This window comes from Haliaeetus leucocephalus, unplaced genomic scaffold, assembly GCF_000737465.1.
Source record: "Haliaeetus leucocephalus isolate CR32 unplaced genomic scaffold, Haliaeetus_leucocephalus-4.0 Scaffold933, whole genome shotgun sequence".
Taxonomy (NCBI): Eukaryota; Metazoa; Chordata; class Aves; order Accipitriformes; family Accipitridae; genus Haliaeetus; species Haliaeetus leucocephalus.
Window position 1 is genome coordinate 339,133 of NW_010973369.1, and position 18,998 is coordinate 358,130.

Genomic DNA, 18,998 nt, shown 5'->3' on the forward strand with positions numbered 1-18,998 from the left:
GGAGAGGAACATTGTAGATGCAGAACCAGAGGAGGTAAAAAGCAAGAGTTGAAGTCTGGCAGATGAATAGTCTTCAATGTTGGGGACAGCTTCTGGGTCAGCTCCCTCCTTGCTCTCCTGTGACCTACCATATCTCTCCTGGTAGTTTAACCAAGAAGGGGTTTCCTCCTGTGCCATCTTTGATAACTTAAGATTAAGGCAAAGAGCTTCAAGAACAGGAGAAAGATGTCTTCTAAACACCTGTTTGCTGCTGCCTTGAGCTTCATCCATACCTTCAGAGCTGTTTCTGAGCCTTTAAGGGTTGATACAGCATTTGATAATTTAATCTTTATTTTTCCTGCGGTCACTGGTTGCATGCAGCACATGGAGATTGCCACCTAAATTCATGCTTGGGGTAGGTGCTCGGAGTTGCCTATAGTAAGAATGGGCAAAGAAAGAGAGATTGATTGCTTGTAATGGTTTTCTTCAAGATGTACATGTGGGATACACATTCATTTTTTGCTGATCTTTCCTTCCTCAAAGTCCTGGATATGTGTTCCTACTTTTGGGCTCTACGTGCACTGTGTGCTTGGCAGCAGAAAAAGGGCTGAGGACTCTATTCCTATGGATACGGCTGGGGAAAAAATTCTGGGTTTTAAGTCATGAGGCACAGATACATGCAGGGTTCAAATATACAGGTATATTATACACCTTGGAGATACTGGTTACTGGTAGAATGACTAAAAACACTGGAGGGACATGTACTGATGCCTGTCTGGGGGTGATTAAAAAATTGCCTGATTGTTTTTGGTCTGTCTTTTCAGGTAGAATAACCTATATAAATTCTCATCCTGGTTTTTACTGAATGTGTGAAAAGGGAGTTAACCCTGAAACCTGCATTTTCAGCATGATGCTTTGGCTGTGCTGGAAGCTGGTGCTGTGCTGTCCTTATGGGCAAACCCAAGCTTTGGTCCCTCACTGGATTAACCAGTCCTGTTTTAGCATGGCTATTTGCATGCCATTGGTGCAGGTTTTGTGGTGCCAGTTAGACGATATTGCATATTAACTCTGGTTAATATGACCCTTCAAAAAAACCCAAAACAACCCCCAAACAAATGAGAATGCAGAACTCCTCTTAAAACACAGGTCAGTTTTGCTAAAAATACCTGTTCAACATCAATCTCCCGGGTTGTCTGCTCCCTGAAAAAACCATCCTGTTTATGATGGCATTAACCCTATGAAAAAAACCCCAACCCATTGTCGATTAAATTTTTAGAGGGGCAAATCTAAGTTGTCAGCTTCAAAGCTCTCTACTTTGATTGCTATACACCTGGGACAGTTTGAAATACACACTTGAGAAGCTAATGAAAGACAGAAGCCTTATTGTGTTCCCAGTTTGGCTTAGCACTTTGGGTTTAACATTAGACATTGGCAGATTGTCTGAAAAATTCGGCATTTGCACAAAGCACAGTAGTTACAACATGAATTCAACTGTGGTTTGCAGGTTTTGAAGTTTGGCACACAGTCAGCAGCTGGTGTAGGCCTTGGTTTCGGAGGTGTCTTTGGTTGAGCATTTTTCTAGAAGAAAAAAGATGAAAATTCATATAAGCAGAAAACGAGTATGGGTCAGAATAAAGCACAGGTGCAAAGAACGTGAACTGTGGGAGCTTCTGGCTTGAGATGAGTAGGCAGTTGCTAGCAGTGAGACCTATGTTAGTAGCAATATAGAGATGTGGTAGGACTGGATCATGGGAAATGCTGGCTTGAGACCAACCTACCAAACAAAATGGCAAACCTCGTGAACTCCATATTTTGAGCAATTAGAAAAATGACTGGATAGAGTGTTGGAAAATGCTCTGTAGGGAAGAATGTGGCGGCAGCAAAGAAAGGGACACAAGAATCTGCAAAGAAAATGACATTACCAGTAAAACAAAGTAAGGAATTGCTCTTGGATCCACAAACTTTTCAAATGAAAGGGTGAAACTGCCCTGTCAACCTGGGGGGGCGGTACCCGCTTTGTTCCCTAAGCTGCGAGGGTGGGAGAGAGAGGAGGTGACTTGGCAGTGCTCTACCTTGCATGATTTGTTTGTCAAGCTGCCTTTGGAGCTCAGTAATCCTTTGTGCATCAGATTTGTGTGTGGGAATCCTTAACTGCAGACACAGGTAAGTGAGCTGAAAAAGACCTTTCACCCTACCCAAGGAGTGCTGGTTCTCTGTCTGTGATTTGGAAAGGTGGAAAACTTTGGGTTGATCAGCATGTGCCTGGGACCTGGGAGAGATCTCAGGAGCCCTCCAGCTACAGGCACCCTATGCACTTTTTTAACTTGGTAGTTTCTCAGGAGTTTCAATTTTAAGGTAAAATGTTCTGTGGTCTCTAAGTGCCTTAGGAGCTTTTAAGCCAAAATATTTTGACAAAAGTTTGATCACAAGAATGTCCTGCTTTGAGCTGAAGGTGGAACTAAATGATGGCCTGAGCCCCCTTTCAACCTGGCTCATCCTGGAAATTTAGGAAGTGTTTCAAGGAAGGTTAACCACACAAAACAGGAAAAGAAGGAGCTCTAAATGTTTCTGGTTCCAGCAATGACTGGTTTGGCTATAAATGGCTATCATGACATATTAAAAGTAAAGTAAAAATGCTATTTTCTACTATTCTAGACTATCTTTAAAATATAGGAGTCCAGCTCATGTAATACTTCACATTTGAGACCTAAGGGTAACATCACATTAAGGAAATAATTCTGAATCTACTGACCTGATAAAATTACTAGTTAATGTTTTCAACCAAATACCAACTTCTTTGTGTGCCTCTACTTTAATTTTTTTGGCACCTGCAGTGAAAAATCAGCAGATAGTGAGTTTGTGCCCCTGGGCTGCAGAGCCGGTACAGTTAACCCACATGGTATGACTGGGAATGATACCTCTTTATGGGGGATGCCTAAATCATGTTACAAATACTTAAACCAGCTCAAGGTTAAAGTACCTTTTGTGTAAGAGAGGACTGTAAAAGACAAAAGCAAAATCAAAACCAACAAGACCCCCCAAACCCAAACAATAACCTCTAGCTAATCTAAGATCACATAGTTTTCTTTCCACCATTAATGTTTTGCATCTGTTTTTACAGTATTTAGAGCTTCAAACTGTATGTAAATTATTTAAATTGGTGAATGGCTGTAAAAGCCTTGCAAATGAATGCACTGAGGAAAACTATAGAAGTAATAAACTGTTCTAATTCAATGATGTTTCTGAACAGCCACCTACCTTGGAAGATTTCCTGTTCTCTGCCTCTTTCCTGCTGACTTTCTGGGATCTTCTAGTTAAATCTTCAAAGAGAATAGCACAACATAATATTAAATCAAGCATTAAATTAAATAACAGTGCATGTTATTTCATTGAGATGCTTACTAATATTTTTGTGTGAGAGAAGGCAGATAACCTGCATTGCCATCTCATCACTGCATGTTTTGCAGTGAAGACGTTCATCTCAAGGAGCCATCCTCACTTACACATAGTGTATCTGAACTCATGCCATCACTGTTGCTTGTGTGAAGCAGAAGAGCACTGACACTTGTATTTTAGGATAGCTTTTTTTACACATTGTTTGGTCAGATGCAAACAAGGAAAATAATTTCAGAGAAATAAAATTAAAGGTCTCTGTGTAAAAGGTGGGCGTACTTACGCACATTAGTCACATGAACAAAAATAGGAAAAACCTTTTAGAGTTCCATATTTTTTTCTGTCAAAAAGTGGTGTTACCTGCATAATTTTGGCAGGAATTAACAAGCATACACTGGTGTTCACAAGCAAAAACTCTTTGCTGATTTGGCATACTCTTCATCTGTATGATGCCACATTTCATTCTTCAGTTCTTTGTTCCTTTTTCACCTACCATCTTGTTTTATAAAATGTTACTTGCAAAGGTGTTTCATTAGTGTGCTTGTAGCTTTGAAAGGTTTGTGAATATTTGTAGAGTTGAATCTTGGATCTGGTAAATTTAGGGGTGGGGGGTGTTCAGACTATCCCTGATGTAACTTTTCTTTTTCTTTAGATCAAATTACTAGTATTTGTGAACCTCCTCATGTTATCCCTTGAGGACTAATAGCATTTACTGCAGTTGTTGTTATTATTATCTATCAGCTCTAATGCTATTTATTACTATATATAAACTCCATGACTAAGACTTGTCTTGGGATCTAACACAGCAGGACTGTTAAAGTGTGAGACACTTCCCAGCTCACTAATCTGTTATGGTATTTTTGATACCTTTATTCTGTGTGTGTGAGGTTTGTAATAAGCACTACCTGTATGTAATGAATGATTGGGATAAAAAATTTACGTACGCCCGCTGATGAATGGTGGCTCCTTGTCTATTCCAGTATTTGTGATCCATACCTTTTTGAATATTTAATAATTGCCAGGATTTACAGAATTACAGAATGAAGAATACACATTTTGGGCTGTTTTGGGGGTTTCATTTATTATCCTTGCATCATTATAGTTAGGATTATACATGTCTAAGAAACAGTGGGAGGAAAAACTATACTTCAGGCATGTAAAGTTATTGTCACTTAATAAGAGCATGTCTTAAAAAGGTATTGCACTAACTAGGATTAGTGGTTTAAATCCAGTTCCAGCTGTCAAGTTATGTTGGCTTTGTTATGCTGCCCTTTGAAACTTTCTGATGGTAACCAAGATGCTTGCAAGCCATTTAATTCTACATTAAGTGACCTTTCTATAATACAATTGTACAGAATTGTCTGGATTGCTTTGCTTATAAGATGTTTCAATAACATTCAGTTAAAGGGTATACGATGTCATTAAACAGAAATTTAAACATCGGCATGATGTAAATGCTCTTTAATTACTCCAGGGAATTCAGAAAAGAAGAAAATGATGCCCAGTGAGCAGATGAGAGCGAAATGTAGAGATGCTTTTTTTGACAGATGAGTGCTGTAATTGTCTCTTCTGTAGTTCTTCTGGGTTGGGTAAAATACCTGTTTTTCTCAACTGGCCTCTAATCTCATATTCCTCATGCTCTGCCTATGGTGTTTTCAACAGCTGCCCAACTGACCAGCTCCTTACAAGTCTCATCTGTGGTAATATGGGAAAATGTAATACAGGCTTGGGAAAATACTGATAACACACACCTCTAACCCCTGTTGATACAACTGCAATTTGAAGTTCTGTAAAAAGCGTGTATTAATTAGACAATTGCATGTTTTACTAGTTGATGCTAGCAAATGCTCTGCTTAGCTTTTAAGATGTGATTCAACTCCAGCCTTGGGTGTTACTGAATTTGAGCCAGACATACCATCTTTTGATACCATGAGCACTGTGGTTGATTGATAGGTGTGTAAACAGCTGATTGCAAATGAGTTTTATTATTCAAGGATGACTACAGCAACATTTTAAAACTGAGACGTAACATGAGTGCCTTCATCTCTGTTATGTGTGGCCAACCAGAAGGAACAGGACTTGTTTTAAGAAAATGTCACTGAGACAGGAAGCACTATCCAAAATGTTTCAGCCAAGCTGACAAGAAATTTTTCCGTTAACTTATACAGAAATAGATTATGTATATCAGCATGACAAATTATAACTGATAAATTGTAAAGAAATTGACTGTATCAGGAAGGGAGGGGAGAGAAGGCTGTGTTTATTTAAACACTCTCTTAATATTTGCTCAAAATTAATTGTTTCTGTGGCAGTGATGGGAAAGACCAGCCTGTCAGCCTTTTGCCATGACAGTGTTGCTATAATAAATATTACCATGCGTGGCTTCATCCTCCCGACCTTGAGTGTTGCAGGGGGTTTGATGGGGCTGCAGGCAGAGGTTAGCAGGGCAGTGCTGGAGGAGCCACCCCTGTGCCTGCCCCTCCTGCTTCTGTCTGGCTGCTTTTTTCAGCTGCTTTCCCCTGTTTGCATTATTTTCTCCCATTTTGAGCTGTTTCCACCCTCTGCAGGACTGTCTCCAAGGCAGTCTCTCTCCCTCTAGCAACTCTTCCCACTTGTTTCAGCACCCAGTGCCGTGAAGGGCACAGCTCCAGTTCTTCATCCAGCTGCTGCATAATGCACAGAGCCCGGCAAAAATCACAGGAAAATGATGGGCCTCCAGTTATGTCTCACAATATGCTGGAGTCAGGTAGGTGATGTTATTTCCAGCTCACTTCAGTGAAAATGATGAGATCTACTGTCATCCTCCTGCTCTCAGTGGGAGGTATCAGCAGGGCTGGAGGGTCCCTTTGTCTGTTAACCTGAACCCCAAAACAACAGCAGTGAGTGCCCTTTCTCCTCAGCCTTCTTTCTCCACCCATTTGAAAGGTCATGGCCAGGGACTTCCAAATGTTCTTTATACATCATGCATTAATGCATGCTTTTATTTAATTTATATTTAGTTTATCAAGTTGTAATTCAATTATTTTAGTTAATAAGTAATAGAGGTAAATGTGTCTGCTGGTTGTCTGAATGAAAACCCAGAAAGGTTTGAGCATGTGCCATTTCAGCTCCAGAATAAACTATTTTAAAACTTAGGTCATATTCCTTTAAATGAGAAAAAAGAGGAATGATTTGTCTCAGTTTTATTACTTGCTTAGTATTTTTGCAATTTTCTTTTGGTGTGGGTTAGTGGAGGATCAGACTGGCCTTTCACCTTTGAACAAGTGGGCTGCAAAAAGGCCTGGGGATACCTCTGGAAATGCCTTGTGCCCCAAGAAAGTGAGTGCAGCCCTGGGCAACGGTGTTACAGTAGGTTTTGCATCTGTATTTTCCTTTTTGGAATAGTCAGCCAAGACAAGCGGACTACAGAAGAGGCGGGTGTTATGCCAAGATCTGCCCTTTTGAATTATTCTTGCATTTTCAGTGTCAAATGTTCATTCTGTTTCTACGCATGTAGGAGAAGACCGAGTGTAAAGGTGAGCTGGAGGTTATTCTGTTTGCTTAGAGCCAGCCCCTTAATCTGCTGTGGATTTCTTTCCTTACCTTGGCTAATTGCTTCATCTCTCTGTTGAGTATAAAGTGGGAAAGCAGCACAGCTGGGCTTCACCGTGGAGCAGTGAGGGTACATGGGTGCTCTGCTCCTCTCCTGTGCGAGGGAGGTGTCTCTTGCAGACAACCAGATGGGGCAGAGGGAGGAAGGGTTTTGTGAGGTATCACAGAACCATCCAAAGCAAAAGGACCTGACAGCATTATGGGATTTTTGCTATCTTGGATGTCTGTTGGCAAAGTAATATGGCATGACATAGCCTATCTGCCACGTTTAAGGCATAGGCACGTTTTTGCTAGAAGATAGAGAAATCAGCTGAAGGGAATGGATCTTTTGTCTCTGATTTTAATTGAAATAAAGAAATTATTGGAAGTGTGAGACTGAAGGCATCTAGGATCACAAGGACCATGAAATGATATGGCTTGGGAGGCTGCAGAATAGCACAAGCTTTAATAAACTTGCAGTTAAACAACCTTGAGTTAACTCAGGAGTCAGAGGTTCAGATTTCATTGGAAATGCATGTGTGGGGCAACTGTTTCTCCTTAAAGAAACGTTGCCCTGAGCAAGACTGCAGAGAAAATACAGGAAACAAGGTAAGAAACCAACCTACTTTAAGCAAAAGTCCTAAAAGCCTGTAGAAAGGAGCTAAACAAGAGAAGCTTTGTTTTTTGATTAAAATTTTGACACAGTTATGAATGACATTCTGCAGCGAATTATCCCCAAATACCTTTAAGTCTCTTGAAAGAAAAAAGTTGGCTTAAATTACATTGAAAGAGTTAGGGCAGGCAGTAGGAAAAGATTTTGTGAAGAAAAGAGTTAAGCATTGCCCTAACAAGATTATTCCCTAACAGGATAGATGGTCGCCTGCCAGTAATGGTAGGGACAGAGCCGGTCCTGTCTTGGGTAAACAGATGACCTCTAGCTCTCCATTGCAGTGCTCTTTTCTTCCCCTGGTTAAAGATTATTTGGCACACAGGTAAATTGAGGTTATATTAATACCTTAGAAAACTGTTGATTTCTCTGCTGCAAGAGCAGATCCTAAAAAAAAAAAAAAGTTCACTTTTTCTATTTGCACTAGAGTTTCAAAGGAAGATTAATGCCCGTATTAATGAAAAAACACTTCTCTGCAATATAAAAAGACTTACAGTATGATAGGACCTCAAGTGAAATCCGTAAAACTAAAATAAGTTGTCTGATTTTTTAATTTTTTTTTTTTTCCACTCTAAACTGTGGTTTGCCACATTGCCATTCTTGAATGCTGTGGCTGCATTGCCACTGCAGTTCTGCTACTACTAAGGCATTTGTATGAAACTGCAATGTTGCAGTAAGCTATCAAAATAATCCATATTAATCAACAATTGTATTTTCTGCAAATCTTGTTAATTTGGCACTGAACAGCAGATTTTACTAACCTACTATGGAGATGGGTGGGAGATCCGAGAGATTAATTTTGTTGCTGCTTGATAGGTTGCATTCTGTCTTCTCTTCAATTACCATATGAGAATCCGCAGCTCTGAGCAAACTGTAGCAGAGCAATAGGCTTAGGAAGAGGTTCTTACTTTCCATCCTGGGGAGGAAAAATTCCATTGTCATGAAAAGCAAAGTTGGTCAAAACCTGTATGTAGAAGAGATGCAATGATACAAATCTCAGCAATGGTTTTCTGCCATGTCAAAGGTATGTTGTTAAAGCTGCACAGTTCTTTTGTTTCTAGCACTTTGCCTCTGATACCAGAATACCTAAGATAGCAGTTGTCTGAGTGGAAAAATGCTATCTCAGATATAACTCTCTTAGATGGTCCTCTTTTCTTTCTTCCTGATTCTTTTCTCAAAAGGTTTATTTTCCTAAAAGCTGTGAGTGAGTTCTCCCCACCGACTTTACAGTGTTGTTTGTCATATGACCAAGGGCAGAAGAACTTCTGCCGTCACTTTTGACCAGCTCAATCACATCGTCAGATTTTTCCCAGAAAATCTTATTTAGAAATTTGTGTTAGAAAACCTAGAAAAATAATGAGAATTTTAAAAGGCACAAATTATGTTTCTTATTAGTTTCCTACATTTAAAAATAAATAATAAAGAAATATCTTGTTTTATTGTACCCTGATGTGGCTGGTCTGATCCCATAGTGAATCATAGCCATAAATCATGCAAGTTATTAAAGGCCCAGTGCTGTAAAGCATTTATGGGCCTTAGGGGTTAGTATGTACCTAATAGCTTCTAAGATGTAACAAAGCCTATGGGATTTGAACATATTTACAGAGAAATCTGAGCTTTGCAGAATGTGGCCATACACTTGGAAGAAAGCCATTGGCCCTGACCAACCTCTGCGTGACACAGTGCAACTATACAGGGTACGCAGAGCGTACCACCGTCCTGGTCTCCATTTCTTGTAGATTCTTAACACTGTTGAAGTTCAAAGTTGATTCTTATTTCCAAGTACGTTAGTTTTATGTTGTGTCAGAGTTATGTGAGCCTTCCCGCAGAGGCACTGCCAGCCTCCAGATTTATGGGTAGCTTTTTGTTAGTAGCAGTAAAAAGAGGGAGTGAAATCAAATGTTTTAAGCAGTTAATCTTGTCGTAATGACTTAATTACTAGAGTTAAAAGATGAAGAATTTCTGTATTAGAAGAACTTCAATCTAATCACTGCTGCTAAACTGAGTCTGTACTACACTTGCTTTTATAGCCTCCAGTGACCTACTCGTCCTGGTGAGATGTCGAATATTATGCCTCCAATTCCAAGTGCTTGGGCTCATTTCTAAAACAGTCTGTTCTACAGGCCATGCTCACATAACAAGTCAGTGCTGGGTAAATCGATGCTGCTTTCTTTGCTGGTTACAGCTGTGCCATGAGGATGTGCACCCAGATCTATTAGGACTCTATTAGGATTTTGCAGGGGCACATGTGCAGGATCCTTTGTGATTTAGACATTTGCGTGAGCTGCAACAAAATAGATATATCTGAGCTTGGAGTTTTACAGTAGGTGGGATTAACCTATGGGGAACTGAGTGCTGCTGTGTCTGTACTTCAAATTATATGCAGCTGGTGTAGTTCAAACCTGGTATGAAAGTTGAGACCCAAGTTGGATCATAGCTATGACTGTGGATAGATGTACCCTCTGAATTGAGTTGATTAAAATTTTGTAATAGGAGATGGGAGGAGTCTTTACTTTGATCACAACTCACTTACTAGAGAAAGTACATCTTCTATAGAAGAAAATAAAAATTGCAATAAACAGCAGGAACAAGTCCTGCCATGAAAATTTGTTGTGATGGTAGAATTATGGGCTTGGATTTTCTGCTATTGCAATTTAGTAAAGAATCAAGATGGCATGTCTGTTTTCATTTTTTACATACTCTGATCTTGCAAACTCATGCCAAAATTCAGCCTTTGCCTGTGGTAATTGCCTATGAATAATGGGAAATATGTGAAAATATTTTCTAGGTCAGGAACTTAGCCAATTTTTTTTTTCTATGCAGAAGAGATACCCTTTTATTGTTTTTTCCCTGTCTCCTTTCACAAAAGATGCCCAAATCTGACTGAGATTTCTTGATGCTTTCTAAAGACTGTTCTAAGACATAATTACATATGTAGATAACCGTTTAGGTCAAAATTAGAACTTCTTTTTATGTAACTAATTTTACCATCCTGAGTATCCCTGGTGATGTTCATATTCTAGGTATACGCTTAAAATTCAAAAAAGAACTGAATAATGGCTTGTGTTCCCAAAAGCTTGTCTACATTTTCCAAACATGCAGATGGTGAAATAAAATATATTATTTAAAAAATCTTAGCTTGCTTAACATTTAAGTGTGCTGATTTTCATAGGATCTAGGTGTACAGGGAAGGAAGAATTTTTTTAATGAGGGTGAAAACCTGGCACAGGTTGCCCAGAGAAGTGATAGATGCCCCATCGCTGGAGGTGTTCAAGGTCAGGTTGGATGGGGCTCTGAGCAACCTGATGCAGTTGAAGATGTCCCTGCTTATGGTGGGGGGTTGAACTAGATGACCTTTAAAGGTCCCTTCCAACCCAAACCATTCTATGATTCTATGATGCAGCTTATGTCTATGACAGTTAGATGCAGACATTTGGGCTCTAATTCTTTCCATGCTCTGAGCTGGAGTGAAGAGACCAAACTGTGAGCTGGAAGCTGTTTAGATTTGCACACAGATTCATGCTGTAGCTTTTGTTTTTTTAAGCAACTTTTTAGACTAGTTGCAGGATATGGTCTATAACATACCTATGATTTTTCAGATCAGTGTGTGCTGCCCATCTGCATAGCTGGTGCTTAACTGCTGGAGACCATGTCAACATGCCCCCAAAGTACTGTTTAAATGAACTCCTTCCATCCAACAATGTTGTTTCCATTGTACTTCCTTGTCTTTACCTCTGCAAAACTGCCAATGAATGCAATTGTGCCTGCACAAATGTAATAAAATAGTAAAATTTTACAACTTGCATCTGTTCACTTCAGAGTGACATCTGAACGTGCGCTAATGCAAACCTAGCTGCATGTGTTGATTTGAATTCTTGTGCACGTGGGGTTTTTTGCCAAAAGCACTTAGGTGGCAGGAATTTTACAGCCTTCAAGTGACTGTTTGAACCTGGAAAATGCATGTATTGGTGAATATGCATTTGATCTGAAAACTATACTAACCGGCTAGAAAGGTAACACTCCTCAGAGCAGCGTAGTCTGCTAGATGTGTGCAGAAGAGTTCATGAAAAGGTGAAAGAGGTGGAAAGTGGAATCAGAAGTGAAGGTGAGAAAAAAGGTGCTTGTAATCTTGGGTTTCATCTTTTGTAGCGTATCACAAAACCCTTGCCCATGTTTGCTTTTTAGTTTTTTCTTTTTGCCATTAAAGGGAGGTTTAGTTTCCAATGTTGCTCATTATTTTCCCAATTTTCCTTCTAGGACTCATCAGAGGCTGTTTAAGGCAATCAAACTATTTTCCTTAGCTCCAGCAAGCTTCACATATGCTTTTCTATGAAAACTTTGTTTTAGAAGAGTTTATTTTCCTATTGAGCTCTGAACAATGGAGAAGTAAATTGCTTTAATAGTAGTTTCTTTAGAGGGTTACCTTTATTGCTTCAATGAAGCTAAATGTACTTGGAGAACTTTAACATACGATTTTTTAGTTGTTGTTTTTGGGGACTTAGTCTTGCGCAGCACTGAAATCTAACCACTGAACTTTAGTTATAGTTCAGCAAATTATGTAAGTGGATAGTTAACATGTGGCAGTGCCCTTTGTTGTCAAGCGAATGACAGAAGTACATTTAAAAACAAAACAAAAGCAAGCATTTAAAAGTTTGTTGACTGTCATCAGAGATCGCAGTACCATTTTCTATGCCATTTCCTGTGTGCTTTGGCTTATTATATTTAATATGTAAATAAAGTATTTCAATACTTACCCCAGTCGTTAGCTCTCACAAGCATTTTTCTGGAATGTAGATTTGGAAAATCACAGATGATGTGAAACAGCTTTTGCCTCTTTTTAATCTATTTTTTGTGATGCCATATTAAAAGTCTTCATGAAGAAATTTGATTTCCCCAGAAACACCCTGTACATTCAACACTTTTGAGGACAACTCACAGCTGATTTCACTCTGTTCAGAGATTTATCCTCATACAACAACAGAGTGAACAGTTTGAGACATTCATACATAAAGTCTGCCATAAACACTGGAAGGGACAAGTTGCAATTTTCTTAGGAGGTCTGACAAATTTGGACCAACTCATAAATAAACTGGCATCATTATAAATAGCTGAAACCAGCTGCTTAGAAAAATAAAGTGTTAAAGTGTGTGAACAAAGAAATATAAAATACTGAAAACTGTGTTACATCATTCAGTAACTCGCTGACAAATCTTCAGCTATGGTCTACTTCTGTGCTCCCATTTTGAAAAGGGCAGAACAGAAAAAGGGGGAATGCAAGGAAAAAAGCAAGAATTAGTGGATGCCTTGGAAAATGTTGAGATTTTAAGATGGAGAGAGACTGAAAATGTTAGGAAATTAAACATGGAGGTTAATAGAATGACTGGGGAGGTTCTGAGTGATTGTTTCATGGTCACCTAGAAACGTGCTATCCAGTCTCCAGAGCAATCCTATCTCAACCATCAAATGAAACCATCAAAGGAATAGCAATAAAAAGGGAAATGGCATGTTAAGGGATGTTTGGAAGGAAAGGAATGAATCCACCTGAGACAAATGGGAATCACTAGTGCTCCAGGCAGCGCTCCACTGGCCCCAGCCACAGGGGTTCCTCTGCAGTGTTAGTTTCCCAATAGCAGGTTAGGCTTGACTACACAGAATACAAAGCAAAGATATGTTCTTTTTCAAGGCTGTAAAGGGCATTGTCAAGATGTAAAAACACACGAGTAATTACAAAGAAATAGCTGCTACTCATCCTCAAATCACAAAATCATTTAAAATAAAATTAATGCAAGGAAAGGTCCCCCCACAGAATAAACCTGGAGGCCCTGTTGCGAGTCTAACCTGAATCTCAATGCATTTGTGTTGTTTCATTCAGCACTGGGCTGAAAATCGTAGGTCTCCTTTTGGCATGGACTTCTCATATACCTTTGAGATTCTGGCAGAAGGCTCACAGGGCCAAATCTTGCAGAGAGTTTTTGGTGTTTGGGTAGACACCTGATTTCCTCAGTCCCCTTCCCATGTTCTTTCATGCTCCCCTGGAAAGCTGTTTGCCAACCCCACCCAACACATCTGCCCTTGTTTTGCATGCTATTGAAATATGAGAAAAGTTGCATGAGAGTTTAATGACAGCAGCTTTATGAAAATGTGGCTATGTAGTATGTGTACACACTTAACATATGCTCAATTCTGGTTGGTTTAGTGTGGTTTCTAGCCTTTGTGTGTTATGAGGTCGGCCCTTGGAAGCATGAGAAGGAAAATAACAGCATGTTTCTGTTCCTCTGTTGTGTTCTGGTCTTTGAGTTCTTAGGCCATTTGGGGATCAAGTTTTCGTGCTTTTCAAATGCAATTGCAAAAGCCAAATACTTGAGCACATCCAAAACAACAAAAATGCAAGAAATTTTTAATTTCCTGGCTACATCTGGGAGTATGTTTTCCTCAGCATTCTGCTCTATTAATATTTTGCTTTAAGTACAACTTGGCAGTTGTGATACACTGTTCAAGATGTTGGAGGAGGACCAATACAGGTTGTTCTATACAGCCTGCACTTCAGACTGAGGTGAAGGGTTTCTCTGGGATTGCCCATGAAGATCAGTTTCAAAATGTTTTCTAATTTTTATCACTTTCATTGACTCTGCTAGGTGACAATGCATCACCCATGTTAGTGATAGGAAAAGCTTATTTCTCAGAAAGGAAGGAAACATTACAGCCATGGCTTGCCTTGCTGAAATTTTGTAGGAAGAGAGGTGACTGTCTGGTTCTTCTCTCATCCTCCTCATAAAGACAATGGCTGGTGTGGCTTGATATCATGGGAAGGTGTATACATGCAACAACCATAAGAGCTGTGCCAAACAAGTTTTAATTCCTGGCACAATTCCTAAGCTATCTACAAAAATTAAAAGCCATTCAGGGGTCCTGCTGCTGAGAAATGCACAGTTAGCTACTATAGTATAAGTGAAAGTGAAGGTATAGAGAAACAATTGAGGAATTATGCAGTGACAAATATCTTAGCATGCTATCTTGAACAAAATGACACCTGTTGAGGAAAACTGTCAGGAAACTAAAGGTCCAAAGTTCCTTAACTAATGTTAAACATAAAAGGTTACTTAATCTACCACTTCAGCAGAGAAATCTTCATCTATGATTCAAGGAGTTACTGAAAATAACTGAAATTTCTAAACTAAAGAAAAAACCACCACCTGTCGGTGGCCCAACAGTGATTAAAAGAAACTGTGGGAGTATTATATATTTGGGAAGGCAAGTTGTCTGCCATTCTGAATGAGTATGATTACTTGTGATATCAATAGAAGAAAATCACTTCTAGAATGCTTTTTGCTCCAGACAGGTTGCACACACGTCATTGACACTTTCACGCACTACAAGGCTATATATATATCAACAAGAACCACAAATGGAGTCAGAGATCAGCTCTGGTTTACCGCTATCTAGTGAGTAATGACAACCTCAGACTTGATGGTCCTTTAGCAATGGGGGTTGCCATTGCTGACACTGGCAACAACGATGCGAAGGCAGAATTTGTTATGGATGAAGATTTGAATTGGGGTTGATGTTAAAGGCTTATTACGAGGAGCACACTCTTTCCTCGTAAAAATATTAATAAGTAAACTAGAATTTCCCAGACAGAGTCTCCAAGGGCTATAGTGACTTCTATACTGTATATTCGGGAAATTAATGTGAAATTTCCAAAAAGCAATGAATATGGGGGAGAGAACACAGTGAGTAAATATAGCATATGTGTAGTAAAACTGAGAATTAAGGAGAAGAAACCTGAAATCTTCAAAAGCAGTAAGAGGCTTAATAGCAGAAGGTTACAACAGCAAAGTAGACATTACTCCATATAAAACTGTCTCATAGTGGAGAAAAACCATTAAGAGCAAATACAGATGTTTGACAGAATTCAGTCTTCAGAAACAAAGGAGAGAGGGGAGCAAACATATGGACTTCAAGAAGACAGATTTCTGTAAGTTCAGAAATGGTAGGTAAAACTCCACAAGAAACAAATCCAAAGTAAAAAGCCCCAGCCTTCAGAAAACTAGTTTGTGGCTAGAAAGCTAGAATGAAACTGGATCAAATGATTAAAAGCAAATATGTGATGATCAGTTAGAAAAAAATTGCTTAGAACAACTGACATGTTTGACCTTCTTGTTAGCTGTGAAAGAAGGGGATTGCAAATTTTTTCACTTTGATTTTTTGTAATTTGAAATTTTTTATGTTGTAACCATTTGGTGTGATTGTTAACCCTCTAGCTCTTGAGGCTGGAGGAAGAAAAACTGAGTGGAACTTCTTGAATTGCTGAGTCCAATACACCGTTATGTCCGTAACACATGTTCATTTCTTTGTAGGTTCAAGACCAGGTAGACCTCTGTTATTCCAGTTATAAAGCACTTCCATATCTCCCTCCTTACTTTTCATATAGAAATTAAATTTCCTTTTAATTTTCAGCCTTAATTTATTCATTGCCACTATATATTTATGGGCCTTGTGGCAACATTATCCCGCAGTACTGAATTCTCTCCTCTTCCTTTCTTGCTCAGCTATTGGAGAAAATGACCGTGCACCCCTCTGTCTTTATTTTGTTACATGAGATACTTTTGTAATCTCTGTGGTGCTGTGGAACTGCATTCCTTAAATTAACTTTGACAACTCATTTGCCATTTAGCTGTAGAATAGTTTAGGAAGTAAGGGGCATATGGAAATCTGTAGTCCTACCTACTGCTCAAACCAGTGCCAAATTAGATCAGGTTGACTTGGGGTCTTATTCAGTCAAGACCTGAATATCTCCATGGACAGAATTCACAAAACCTCTCGTTTGGTCAGCTCCTCCAGCCTATCAGCCACTCCTACCAACTTGGTATGATGACGAAACTTGCTGACCGTGCACCCTATTCCATCAACTAGATTATTAATAAAGAGGCTAATACTGGCCCCCGTTTTGACCCTTGATGGACTCCATACCAGTGATCACCACCCTTTAAGCCTGAGTACCAGCCAGTTTTCCACCTCCCTTATGGTCCACTAATCCAGTCTGTATCTCACCAGTTTGGCTATAAGGAAACTACGGGAGACTTTGTCAAAGGTCTTGTTGAATTCAGGGTATGCATTGAGCAATATGCTCTCCTTTCCATTTATACATGCAACCAGGTATTTGCACCTCCAGTCACCTCAGTACAGAAGGCAATCAGGCTGGTCAGGTATGATTTGCCTTTGGTATATCCATGCTTGCTGTTTGCAATTCCTTTTTGCTTTTCCTGTGGCTGGAAATGACTCCAAGGAATATTTGCTCCACCACCTTCCCAGGGACTGAGGTCAGCTCGGCTGACCTGTAGTTCTGTGGATCCTCCTCTCACCCTTTTTGAAGATGGATGTGATATTTCCTTTTTCCAGGCATGAGGAGCCTCCCTCAGTTGCCATGACCTTTCACAGTGAGCAGCCTGGCAGTAACATCAACCAGCATCTTCAGAACCCTGGGATGCACCCTGCTTGGTCCCATGGACTTTTCTATGGCCAGCTGGTTTAAGTGCCCTTTGCAGTGTATCTTTTTCTGCAGTGGGTAATGCCATGTTCCCAGCGGCTCTGGCTCTAGGCTCAGGCCAAAAGCAGACCTGACCAGCCTGTGGAAGACATCAGGTACTTAATCTTTTTTTATATCCCTGCTTCACTGACTGCTTGAGTCACTCTGGAAATGCTCAAAACCTTCCTTGGCTGTGTTGTTGGCTGTGTGGTTGGGCAGCTACAGGTAACAGCACGAGGGTCCAGAGGAGCCTTGGCAGTCTCTCTGCAACTTCCCAAATCTCAGCTCCCAGCAAGCAACAAACTTCTGGAGTCTGGCAGATAGGGACCTCCATCTCCAGGAGGGTGTCTGTGGTGACTATCTCCCACTGCTTCCTCTTGATGCGGACGCTGGGTTCAGCGTTGTCCTTCTGGATGCCACTGAGTCTGCTAACGCTCTCCTGCAGATCCTTCATCAGCAACGTGGCACCCCAACCAGTGTGCACCTCCCAGAGGTGCGAGGTTCAACGGGATGCCTGGGACACTCCCTGCGGACAGAACCCCATGGCCTTATCCTCCTTCTGGGTGGTGCAGTGCCAGCAGTGTGCCCTGCAGGCTGTCTCCACTGTCCTTGTGCCATCCACAACAGTCTCACGTGGATTTCAAGCAGCATCTCGGGGTTGTCTTCACATTGCGAGTTAAGTGCTGCAATTCACGCTGGTCAGCTGCTGAACTCCAGTATGTCTCTCCCGTTCACAGCCCCCCTACACATGTGATGCTGAAAGTGCTGCTTAAACATAACCTAACCACCTAGCTACCAATAATCATTATAGCAAAAGTGTTTTTATGGCCTCGCCACCCATGGCAAAGATGAAACAGAGCACAGTGGGTCTCCTTGTGTGCACATCCATACCCTCCCTTTGACCTTGAGCGCAGGGTCAGTATAAAAGGCTTTTTCCTGTGGGAAATAGCCCGTATATCCCCATCTGATAGTGATCATAATAGGAAATCCTCAAAATACTCCAAATTTTACTCTTTTCTTCAGTACAGCTAGGTGTAATATAATAAATACCACTATGTTGCCTGGAGAAAACTTTCTCAGCTACTGCCAGCTCTACTGTTTGCATTGGCTTGCACGGGCATATCTCTGCAGGGTTTGTTTTTCACTAGGTCAAATCTCTTGCATTTATAATTACCACAGCATTTGAGTTCTGCCAAACCCAGCTGTTCTGGAAGCCATGAGAGCAATGTTAATTCCACTTACCAATGAGTTTTGACATCGAATCAGGAATTCAGATTTATGTTTATGTGGATCTCTCATATGTAACTATAAAAATCATTGCACAAATGCATTTTACACAAACCATAATAGCCATTGCATTTGTCCTGAAGACGATTACATATTTATAAGCCAATGATTCCCTGCCCCCCCCCAGCCCCTGGCAATATCTATTTTGTGCTAGTCAAGAGCTAGGGGAAATATCACTTTGATTGTCCCATTTGTATACTTTTTTCTGGGCATCTTCCATTCTAACTTAACTTCTCTGATTTGCTCTTAAAAAATTGCCCGTGATTGTGGAAAACAGTTTCATTCATTATTTCATGTTCTACCTTTGCATTTTGGCTTTTTTAAAAAACTGCAAAGCACACAGTTGTGGTGCTTGGGTCTAAATATAACCTCAGTTTGGTTAAAAAATGATCCATGTGCTATCTATGAAGACAGACGTGTCTGTAGGTGAAAAGTAACCTTTTTCAGGCTTCAAGCAAATTTAGGTCCAAGGCTTTTTTCTTTTTAAGGGTAGTAGTTGAGACTATTTTTATAGTTCTCCTCTAATACATCTACTTAGTTCTACCAGCTAAGTCGCTCCTCCAGCCTACATATTTT

The 18,998-nt window shown here is 40.1% G+C and overlaps 1 protein-coding gene across 1 annotated transcript in view; it reads right to left on the reverse strand.

Annotated features, from left to right (window-relative positions):
* Positions 1-1,347: 1,347 nt before the first annotated feature.
* Positions 1,348-18,998, reverse strand: part of ASIP (agouti signaling protein) — a 35,953-nt gene continuing 18,302 nt past the window's right edge. Inside the window, exons 2-4 of the mRNA XM_010584047.1 lie at positions 8,371-8,573; positions 3,238-3,299; positions 1,348-1,557 (exon numbers count right to left, since the gene is read on the reverse strand). Coding sequence (XP_010582349.1) covers positions 1,381-1,557; positions 3,238-3,299; positions 8,371-8,551 — 420 coding nt within the window. The 5' untranslated portion in view covers positions 8,552-8,573 and the 3' untranslated portion in view covers positions 1,348-1,380. The remainder of the gene's footprint in view (positions 1,558-3,237; positions 3,300-8,370; positions 8,574-18,998) is intronic.